Source organism: Lepus europaeus, chromosome 20, assembly GCF_033115175.1.
Source record: "Lepus europaeus isolate LE1 chromosome 20, mLepTim1.pri, whole genome shotgun sequence".
Lineage (NCBI taxonomy): Eukaryota > Metazoa > Chordata > Mammalia > Lagomorpha > Leporidae > Lepus > Lepus europaeus.
The window spans coordinates 5,216,023-5,226,933 of record NC_084846.1 but is presented as its reverse complement, the minus strand read 5'-3'; the positions used below and the strand labels follow the sequence as shown (position 1 = coordinate 5,226,933).

Genomic DNA, 10,911 nt, shown 5'->3' with positions numbered 1-10,911 from the left:
TGCCGGTCCCCACCTTGCAGGTTAGGAGACTAAGGGTCGGAAGGCAAAGGGCTGGAGGAGGGGTGAGTGTGGGGTGCGGCGGCGGCAGCAAGGGTAGCCACGAAAGCACCCCCAGTCCTCTCTGCTCCCATCACACAAGAATGAGAGGGCAGTGCTGATGGGGGTGCGGGGGGCTGGGGGGTCTCGGGGGGCTGGGAGGGCAGCGCTGATGGGGGGTGCCGGGGGCTGGGAGGCAGCACTGATGGGGGTGCGGGGCGGGGGGCTGGGGGATCCCGGGGGCTGGGAGGGCAGCGCTGATGGGGGGTGCCGGGGGGCTGGGGGATGCCGGGTGGGGGGCTGGGAGGCAGCGCTGATGGGGGGGTGCCCGGGGCTGGGAGGCAGCACTGATGGGGGTGCGGGGCGGGGGGCTGGGAGGCAGCGCTGATGGGGGTGCGGGGGGCTGGGGGATCCCGGGGGCTGGGAGGGAAGCGCTGATGGGGGGTCCCGGGGGGCTGGGAGGGAAGCGCTGATGGGGGTGCGGGGGGCTGGGAGGGAAGCGCTGATGGGGGGTGCCCGGGGCTGGGAGGCAAGCGCCGATGGGGGGTCCCGGGGCTGGGAGGCCCACGGATGCTGGAAAGCACCTCGGGTCTCTCTCTGGTTCTCAGTCCCCGCGGCTGGAGATGCTGCCACATCAGAAAATGTTTGGCGCTGCAAGGGGAGCTTCCGGCGCCGGGTCCCCGGTTCTGGGAGCTGGGGCTCCTGGCACCCCGTTCCGCTGGGGCTGGGCAGAGAGAGACCCTTTGAGCCTACCTGGGAATCCCGGGCATCGGGGGTCCTTCCTCACATACCCCCGGGGTCTGGCGGCAGGGCTTCGGGGAAGGGGGTGGTCTTCCTGGGGGCTCCAGGGAGGTCCCCCTCACCGTCCTAGACCCCTCCCCTCCCGGGCGCCGGGCCCACCCCCTGCCCACCGCAGCTCGCAGCCCAGAGCTTACCTTGGAGGGGGGCTGGGGAGGGGACGCCCCGCCCTCTCCGCCGGGGGGAGGGGGCGGGAAGGGACTGGGGTGTCCAGACCCTTTGTTTGCTGGTGTGTGAGTGTGAGTGTGAGTGTGTGCGCGCGGCGGTGACACCCGCCGGGGTGTGAGTCCGTGCGCGCGCGTGCTCGGGCCGTGACGGCCACGGAGGAGCTGGACCGGCGGCTGGAGGGGGGGAGGGGGAAGCGACGGGGACTCCCCCGCCCCCGCCCGCCCACTCGCGGGTTTGAATGAAGAGCGAGGGGGAGGGGCGGCGGAGGGAGGGCGCTTTTGGTCCCGATGGCCACTCCCCCGCCCCAACGGGCCGGGGAATCCCTCCCCACCTCCCACCCCCATGGAGCGATGTTTATTCTCTCCAGGGACCCCCCACTATCCAGAGAGGCTCTGCGAGGAACTGGGGAGAGGCGTCCCAGACACAGGTGGCCGGAGCTCCCCCCACTCCACTTGACCCTCGCGGAGCACCCCTTAATCTGAGATAATCCTGGCCCGAGGCTGCAACACGGCCTTTTATCCCTGCATCCGAGAGTGGGTGGAGCCGTGGAGCGGCGCGCGGCCCAGCTGCCCCGAGCTCTGGGCAGTGGGAGCCTGAAGCCTCTGGCCGAGGGGAGGGGTCCCAGCCGAACGGGGAGGGGCGACGAGCAGCCCCAGACCGGGACGACGAGAAAAGCCCCTTCCGCTCTCCCCAGTCCCCTACTGGGCCGGAGGCCAGCAGCACTGGCCGCTAGCTGGACACTTGGCGACACCCAGCGGCCGTGCGTGGGGACGCCACGCAGGGCGCCCGAAAACCTTTTGGGTGATTCCAGAGGGGGGTGTGTACGCGCTGGGATCGGGTGCTGTGTGTGGTCCGAGCGCGGGAAACCCCGCCCTACCGTCGACCCCCTCCCCTCCCCGCCACCTAGGACAGGACCTTAGCGCCGCTTGCTTAGACCCCTCCCCCACGGCAGGGTCTCGACCCCCCCCACTCGAACTGGGGAGTCCCCTCGGATCTCGTGCCCCTCCCTAGCCCGGGATCCAGTCCCCCAGGGGGACTGGGTGGGAGCTGGGTGGGGGGAGGGGTGGGTCGTCTAGTCGAGGCCCCGCCCCTGCGGTGGCCTCGGGCTGATGTCACTGCGGCGTGGCCTAGGGGACAATCCAGCCCCTCAGTCTCGTCAACTGCCCCAGCGCAAACGCCCCCCGGGGAGGGGGCGGCAGGAGATGAGAGGCGCTCCAGGCTGCCGCGCTGCCCTGTAGGCCCCCCAGGAGGTGCCCGGCGGAGCCTCCCTGCCCAACGAGGCGGGGTCTTGGCGGGAACTCCCAGGCCCTTAACACGTGCGCAGGTCCCTTTAAGGCGGGCTTGGTCGCCAGGGCCGCCGCCGCCGTTACTAGGGATGTGACGTCACGCGCGGGCGGGGGCTGCGAGCGCGGGCGGAAGCGGAAGGGGCGGGGCTCCGCGGGCCGAGTGTCCAGCACTGCTGCCGCCGCCGCCGCCGCCGCCGCTGGAGCGGGCGCGGGCTGGGCCGTGGAGGCAAGATGGTGGACTACAGCGTGTGGGACCACATCGAAGTGTCCGACGATGAGGACGAGACGCACCCCAACATCGACACGGCCAGCCTCTTCCGCTGGAGGCACCAGGTAGAGCGCGCGTGCCCGGCCCCTGCCCCCTTCCCGGGGCCGCTGCAGAGTTCTGAGCGCGGGTACCGCCCAGGGGACCCCGCGGTTGTTGACGCCCGGGGTTCCAACCTCACGGTGTGGACTTTCCCGCCCCTCGATTCCACGCCGGGGCTCGGGGAGCGCCGGGACCCCCGCCCCCACCACCCAGTCCCTGCGCGCGACCCCTGGGGCCGCCTTCGGATGCTGCTCGGGTCTCTTTGTTAACCCTTGAGACGTCCTCGGTCTGTATTCCCAGGGCCAGCGGGGGGGGGGTGTCCCTCGCCTGTAGGAACCTCTGCCGGCATCCGAGGCCACCCGGCCTCACCCCTGCCCCCAGCCTCATCGACCCTGGGACGGGCAGGTGCTCCCTGCTGGCAGCTCAGGGACCCCACGGCCACCACCCCCTCTTTGACGTATTTGCCCACGACACAGCGAGCCCCCAGAGCCAGACCCCAGAATCCTAGACCTGAGCGGCCCCTGGCTTCCCACCCACCCTCCCGCCCGGAGGTGCTCACCCCGCAGCTCGCGCGGAGCGCGCACCGCCCAGAAGCTTCCAGTAGGAATTCCCGTCCCCGGCCTCCCTTCTGGCAGCTCCCAGACCTGTATCCAGAAAGCCCTAGAAGGGCCCTGCCCCATCCTTCCGGGATGTGGCCTGGGGCCTGCTTCTGCCTCCCGGGCCCACCCCCACACCTCTCCTTAAAGCGGCCGACTCCTGGGGCGTGCACCTGCTGTGCGGGAGTGTGGGAAGAAAGTTCCAGCACTTCTAGTTCTATTTATTATGAAATATTTAAGACCTCTGCAAAGCTCCCCAGACTATTTCTGTCGCGTAAAGAGGTTAATCTTTACTACAGCGTGGAGAGCGGGGTGGGGGCCGCCCCATTTCCTGCCCCGCTGCTGTGGAGGAGGGGCGGGGTGCCCAGCCCCCAGACCACTTTGTGAGGTGGGGGGAGGTTTGTGATCTCTCTGAGCCGGTGCACAGCTGGGCTAACGCGGCGCCCGCTTCTGGAAAGATCCTGGCACAGAGACAGGGATGGAAAAGTTAGAGGTGGCCTGGTGGCTGCCACACTGGGTTCCTGGAGGGGTGGGTGTTTGCCCGCCGCCCTGGGCTCCGCACCCACTGCCCCGGGAGGCAGCAGGGACGCCTCAGGTCCCTGGGCCCCCACCACCCATGTGGCAGACCTGGTTTAAGTTCCTGGCTCCCGGCTTCAGCCTGGCCCAGCCCCAGCCCTTGTGGGCATTTGACGTGATGATGGACTAACAGCTGGGAACTCTGTTTCTGCCTCTAAACTTTAGAAGATAGAGGCCGGCGCCGCAGCTCACTAGGCTATTCCTCTGCCTGCAGCGCCGGTACCCCGGGTTCTAGTCCCGGTCAGGGCGCCGGATTCTGTCCCAGTTGCTCCTCTTCCAGTCCAGCTCTCTGCTGTGGCCCGGGAGGGCAGTGGAGGATGGCCCAAGTGCTTGGGCCCTGCGCCCGCATGGGAGACCAGGAGGAAGCACCTGGCTCCAAGCTTCGGATCTGCGCAGTGTGCTGGCCGCAGCGGCCACTGGAGGGTGAACCAACTCACTGTCTACTCTGCCTGTTAAAAAAAAAAATGGATAAGTGATATTGCTAAGTTTATTTTGTTGCCAAAAATTTGTAACCCGGGAATAGTCCTTTCAAGGCACTGTTGTTTGTTTGTTTTTTTGTTTGTTTTTTGTTTGTTTTGTTTTTGACAGGCAGAGTGGATAGTGAGAGAGAGACAGAGAGAAAGGTCTTCCCTTTTGCCGTTGGTTCACCCTCCAATGGCCGCCGCGGCCGCGCATCTCGCTGATCCGAAGCCAGGAGCCAGTTGCCCCCTCCTGGTCTCCCATGGGTGCAGGGCCCAAGCACCTGGGCTATCCTCCATGAATCTTTGAAGCAGCATTCCAGGCGTGGCCAGTTGGGTTGGAGTCACAGCTCCTGGATTATTGGCACGCCAGCCAGCCGCTCGTTAGCTCTAGATCCGAGCGTATGCCCGGGACCCAACCCGTGGGGGTCGCTGCCAAGGTTTCCTGATTTATTGATTTTTCAAGATGCGTTTATTGGAAAGGCAGAGTTCACTGAGAAGGAGAGATTCCATGTGCTGGTCCCTTCCCTAGCTGGCTGTGACAGCCAGCGCTGGTCCAGCTCCGCCCTCTGGGTTTCCTTAAGCGCGGCCAGAGCTCACATCCTTGGGCTCTCGTCTGGTGCTTTCCCAGGTGAATCAGCAGGGAGCTGGATCAGGAGCGGAACAGCTGGGAGTTTTTATTTTTAAGATTTATTTATTTGAAAGAGTTACAGTGAGAGAGAGAGAAAGAGGAGGAAGGTCTCCCATTCACTGATTCACTCTCCAAATGGCCGCAACAGCCGGGGCTGGGCCAGGCCAGAGCCAGGAGTTTCTTCATGGTCTCTAAGAATCTGCGCCGCCGGCGCCATGGCTCACTAGGCTAATCCTCTGCCTAGCGGCGCCGGCACACCGGGTTCTAGTCCCGGTCGGGGCGCCGGATTCTATCCCGGTTGCCCCTCTTCCAGGCCAGCCCTCTGCTATGGCCCGGGAAGGCAGTGGAGGATGGCCCAAGTCCTTGGGCCCTGCACCCGCATGGGAGACCAGGAGAAGCACCTGGCTCCTGGCTTCGGATCAGTGCGGCCATTGGGGAGTGAACCAACAGCAAAAGGAAGACCTTTCTTTCTCTCACTATCCACTCTGCCTGTCAAAAAAAAAAAAAAAAGAATTTGGACCGTGTTCCGCTGCTTTCCCAGGCACATCCACAGGGAGCTGGATGGGAAGTGGAGCAGCCAGGACTCGAACCCGTGCTCTGATATGGGATGCCTGCACTGCAGGCAGTGGCTTTACCTGCCGCCCCACAACGCCAGCCCCCACCATATTTATTGAGTCTCTCGTGCTCTGTGTATTTATTTACATTGTAATTCATACAGTCCATAATGCTCTGGGCAGGAGCGTCTGCCTGTATCGCCACATAGGTAATTCTCGCTATGGTCAGAAAAGACGGCACGGATTTCGGGAGCGGGCGAGTGCCCCCGCTCCCCGACCCCCTTGCCCAGAGAGAGCTGCCCTCAGTGGTGCCTTCCCGGGGGCTGCACGCCCTGAGCGCCCACGAGCCTTGGTCACCCCATCTGCAGGGCACAGGGTCATGGACATGAGCGGACCCCTCTGGCCGCCCTGGCTTCCGAGTACTCTGTCCGCCGCGGCCCCTCCCGGCGGAGAGGCACAAAGCCCAGGCCGGGCCGGCTGCCGCCCCACCGTCACCGCCTCCTGAAAGCCATTTTTAGCCTCCGCCTCCCTGGCGGCCACTCAGAGGGCACACAGAAGCCAGGAGGAGACAGGTTCCTGTTGCCACCCAGAGCCAGCCAGAGTCCCTGGGAGGTGGCAGGACGGAGCCTGGGGCCCGGGGTCTGGGCCCGGAGCGGGGGAAGAGGGGCAGAGGCCAGGCAGCTTTCTCTTGAGACACCTGCGGCCTGGGCCGTCTTGACCCTTGACCCCTGGAGGTTCGCTGAGCCATCTGGTTGGGCATCAGAATAGGGTGCAGGCCTCCGGGTCCTCACCGCTGAGTGCCTGCCCTCTTCCGGAAGTGGGGGTGGGGTGGGGACACAGGCCAGCAGAGTCAGCCGCTCATCCTGGTGGACAGAGACAGCCGTGATAACAATGGGACGGGGCCGCGTTGGCCGAGTGCCCCGCCCTCCGGGCTCTCAGTGGCCCCGTGGTGCCCCGTGTCACAGAGGGGATGACCAAGGCCCAGGGTCGAGGGGCCCGGCCAAAGTCGCCCAGCCAAGAGGCAGGGGGTGGAGCTGGGTGCTGTGGTGAGGCAGCAGCAGGCACCCCCAGTCTCCAGGTGGAAACCCAGGGGACGGTCCCTTCTGTAAGCCCCAGAGAGCGAGATTGGGCGAGAGCGAGCTGGTCCCCTTGCGCCTCCAGGAAGGACGCCCAGGAGTGGCAGGTGTCCAGAGCGTGTTTGAGGTGGGCTGGGCAGGCAGGTGTGGGCCGCAGTAGTGACCTGCAGCGCACGGCGGAGACCCTGGGGCTGGGGAGGCAGCAGCTGGTGGCCCCAGTACTCAGGTGCCTGCCAGCCACGTGGGAGACCTGGACGGAGCCCTGGGCTCCCCGCTTAGGCCTGGCTCAGCCCTGGCTGCTGTGGGCATCTGGGGAGTGAACCAGCAGACAGACAGAAGATCTCTCTCTTTCTCTCTCAAATAAATGGTTTTTGTTTGGTTTTGAAGGTAGGCTAGGCTAAGCCATGCTGTTTGGCTGGCCAGGTGTATTAAGTGCATTTTTAAAAAATGGGGTCATGCGAAAGGCAGAGAGAGCGAGCTTGCACACCGGCTGGTTCGCTCCTCTAATGCCCACGGTAGCCTGCTGGGCCCCGAGGCACCAGGGGCCGCATGCGGAGCAACCTGGGGGCGCCTAGGGAAACCACAGAGAGCTGGGAGGGGAGGTGGGGCCCAGCGAGGGGCTCAGGGGTCCACCTGAACCCAGACTTTCCAAGAGGGGGCCGTGGGCAGAGTTCGGCAACCTCTGAGCCTGGATTGGACGGGGCCGGTGACCGAAGGAGGCGCGTTAGCAGCTCTGGCTGGAGTGGGTACCGCCGAGCCCCGGTGGGGAGCGGAGAGGGCTGGAGGGGATGGGGCGGGCCGGGCGGGGCTGTGCCCTCCGTAGGTGAGCCTGGAAGCTGGGAGACCAGGGCGTGCGCAGAGGCCGCGCGGACCCTTCCCGGGGCGCTGGGGGGCCAGGGGCCGGGGGGCCGGGACGAGCCGCTGCCGGTGCCGCCCGCAGGCCCGGGTGGAGCGCATGGAGCAGTTCCAGAAGGAGAAGGAGGAGCTGGACCGCGGCTGCCGCGAGTGCAAGCGCAAGGTGGCCGAGTGCCAGCGCAAGCTGAAGCAGCTGGAGGTGGCCGAGGGCGGCCAGGCCGGCCAGGCCGAGCTGGAGCGGCTGCAGGCTGAGGCGCAGCAGCTGCGCAAGGAGGAGCGCGGCTGGGAGCAGAAGCTGGAGGAGATGCGCAAGAAGGAGAAGAGCCTGCCCTGGAACGTGGACACGCTCAGCAAGGACGGCTTCAGCAAGGTGCGGTGCGCGGGCCGGGGCGGGGCGGCCGCCGGGGGCGGGGCGTGTGCACAGGGGGCGGGCCGCGGGGCGGGGCGTGTGCACAGGGGCGGGCCGCGGGCGCGGAGGACGCACCCCACCGGCGCCCCCTCTGATCTGCCCGAAGGCCCCCTTGCTGCTCATGGCGCCGCCGACGTGGACGGGCTGGGCGCGGCGGCCACGGCCTCCGCGCTTGGCTGGGCGCCCCCAGCCCACTCCCCTTCTCACCCACCCGCAGAGCATGGTGAACACCAAGCCCGAGAAGGCGGAGGAGGACTCGGAGGAGGTGAAGGAGCAGAAACACAAAACCTTTGTGGAGAAGTACGAGAAGCAGATCAAGCACTTCGGTGAGTGGGGGGCGTGGGGGCGGGCCCCCGGGGCGGGCAGGGCGCGGCGCCCCCAAGGCCTCGCCAGCACCCGCGACCGCCTCCCCGCAGGCATGCTCCGGCGCTGGGACGACAGCCAGAAGTACCTGGCGGACAACGTGCACCTGGTGTGCGAGGAGACCGCCAACTACCTGGTCATCTGGTGCATCGACCTGGAAGTGGAGGAGGTGAGCGAGCGGGGGCCGGGGCCGGGGCCGGGGCCGGGGCGCGCCGGGCCCGCGAGCGCCCCCTGGTGACGCGCCGCGCCGGTCCTGGTCCTCCTCCGCAGAAATGCGCGCTCATGGAGCAGGTGGCCCACCAGACCATCGTCATGCAGTTTATCCTGGAGCTCGCCAAGAGCCTCAAGGTGGACCCCCGGGCCTGCTTCCGGCAGTTCTTCACCAAGATCAAGGTGGGGGCCCGGGGGAGGCCCGGAGCGGGGGCGGGCAGGCCGGGTCCAGGGTGGGGCTGGCAGGCCGGGTTGGGGGCCTGGGTGGAGGACCAGGAGGTGGGCTCGGGCTCGCCCGGGTCCAGGGTGGGGCGGGCAGGCCGGGTTGGGGGCCCAGGTGGAGGACCAGGAGGTGGGCTCGGGCTCGCCCGGGGTCCAGGGTGGGGCGGGCAGGCCGGGTTGGGGGCCCGGGTGGAGGCCAGGAGGTGGGATGGGCAGGCCAGGCCGAGGGACAGGATGGAGGGAGGGCGCCCTGGGCGGGGTGGCCCGGGGTCACGGCCCGCTGGCTCCTAGACGGCCGACCGGCAGTACATGGAGGGCTTCAACGACGAGCTGGAAGCCTTTAAGGAGCGCGTGCGGGGCCGCGCCAAGCTGCGCATCGAGAAAGCCATGAAGGAGTACGAGGAGGAGGAGCGCAGAAAGCGCCTGGGCCCCGGCGGCCTGGACCCGGTGGAGGTCTACGAGTCCCTGCCTGAGGTGCGGGGCGGGGCTTCCCGGGGGCGGGGCCGGGGGCGGGCGGGGCGGCTCTGACCCCGCCCCGGCCCTGACCCCGCCCCGTTCCTGCCCCAGGAGCTGCAGAAGTGCTTCGACGTGAAGGACGTGCAGATGCTGCAGGACGCCATCAGCAAGATGGACCCCGCCGTGAGTGCCCGGGCTCCCTCGCGTCTCCCACGCGGGCCTGGAGCCCAGGCGCTCCGATGCCGGGTGCGGGTGGGGGGCCGGGCCCGGGACAGCGCCGCCTTACCTGGCCGCCCTCCTCCCCACAGGACGCCAAGTACCACATGCAGCGCTGCATCGACTCTGGCCTCTGGGTCCCCAACTCCAAGTCCAGCGAGACCAAGGAGGGGGCGGGGGCGGGCCCCGGGGACCCACTGCTGGATGCCGCCCCCAAGGCCGGTGAGGAGGACACCAGCGCCTGACTTGCCACCGCCGCCGCCCGGAAAACACAATAGATACCCTCTTCCCAGCTCCCGGCTTCCGTGTCCGCTGCTGCCCCCAGCCCCGGGGGGGCCGCCCTCCCCTCCCGTCCCCCGCACCCCCCACCGCTCATCTCACTCTGCTTCAACCCAAGGGGCTTCCCCGGCTGCCCCCTCCCCGTCAGCGCTATGCCAAAGGCCCCGGGGTCCGGGGAGGGGCAGGGGTCGCCACACTGGTCTGCTGGGCAGGGGAAGGGTCCCCAGCCCAGGGCCGCGGGCTCTGTTTTCTCTGTTGGCTGTCGAATCTTCTGTTTGGAAAACAGCAGTGATCTTCCAATAAAGGATTTCAGATGCTCGCCGGGCCACAGATGGGGCCGTGGGCGGAGCCCTCTGCTGGGGTGGGGGAGAGGCCTGGGTGATGTTGGCGGCCCAGCGGGAGACACCCAGGGTTTTGTTTGCCCACTGATTGGAACCGCTGCATCTCACACGTCGTGCTCCAGAGCCAGAATCCTCCGCCCTCAGTTCTCTCCCGCCCCTGGCCTCTCTGGGGCCAATCACCCACAGCCCCCCATCCGGCAGCACCGCTCCCGAGGGCCCTAAGTCCCGGCCCCCTGCAGGGCCCCTACAGGCCGCCAGAGGGCGCCTGTGAGCCGCCGAGTGACCCCGGTGCATCTGCTCACAGCCCTTCCCCATGGCACTTGACCTTCAGGGTGGCCCCGGGAGGGTCGGTCAGTGCCTTCCTCAGGCCACAGTGACCAGGGACGATTGGGTGAGGTAGCACCTGGCAGGGGCAGCCCCCGGCGCTTCTTCTGGGACACTCCGCAAAGGAATGAGGGGACCCTTCAGAAGTCGGGGCGTGTCCCCAAGTACTAAAAAAAGAGCCAGTGCTGTGGTGCAGTGGCTAAAGCCGGCATCTCATATGGGCGCTGGTTCGAGTCCCGGCTGCTCCACTTCCGATCCAGCTCTCTGCTATGGCCTGGGAAAGCAGTGGAAGATGGTCCAAGTCCTTGGGCCCCTGCACGCACGTGAAAGACCCAAAAGAAGCTCCAGGCTCCTGGCTTTGGATCAGCACGGCTCCGGCTGTTGCAGCCAACGGGGGAATGAACCAATGATGGAAGACTTTCTCTCTCTCTCTGTGTAATCCTGACTTTCAAGTAAATAAATAAATCTTTAAAAAAAAAAAAAAAACTCCCAAGCAGCGCTGGCCCAGCAGGGTAAGCTGCTACATTGTAGCCCACATCCCGTGTGGGCACCGGTTGCAGTCCAGGCTGCTCCACTTCTGATCCGGCTCCCTGCTAGTGCACCTGGGAACTCAGTGGAAGATGGCCCAAGTCCTTGGACCTCTGCCACCCATGTGGGAGACCCATAGGAAGCTCCTAGCTCCTGGCTTCAGCCTGGCCCAGCCCTGGCTGTTGGGGCCGTTGAGCAACCTCTCTCTTTCCCTCTATCTAA

The 10,911-nt window shown here is 66.8% G+C and overlaps 1 protein-coding gene across 1 annotated transcript; it reads left to right on the top strand.

Moving 5' to 3' along the window:
* The first annotated feature begins 2,440 nt into the window (after nt 1–2,440).
* On the top strand, nt 2,441–9,815 carry CDC37 (cell division cycle 37, HSP90 cochaperone). Its single transcript, XM_062178440.1, has 8 exons — nt 2,441–2,621; nt 7,427–7,711; nt 7,968–8,076; nt 8,167–8,282; nt 8,384–8,506; nt 8,837–9,019; nt 9,113–9,184; nt 9,310–9,815. Exons 1-8 carry the CDS (start codon nt 2,520–2,522, stop codon nt 9,460–9,462), a joined length of 1,143 nt encoding a protein of 380 aa, XP_062034424.1. The 5' UTR covers nt 2,441–2,519; the 3' UTR covers nt 9,463–9,815.
* Nucleotides 9,816–10,911: the final 1,096 nt, after the last annotated feature.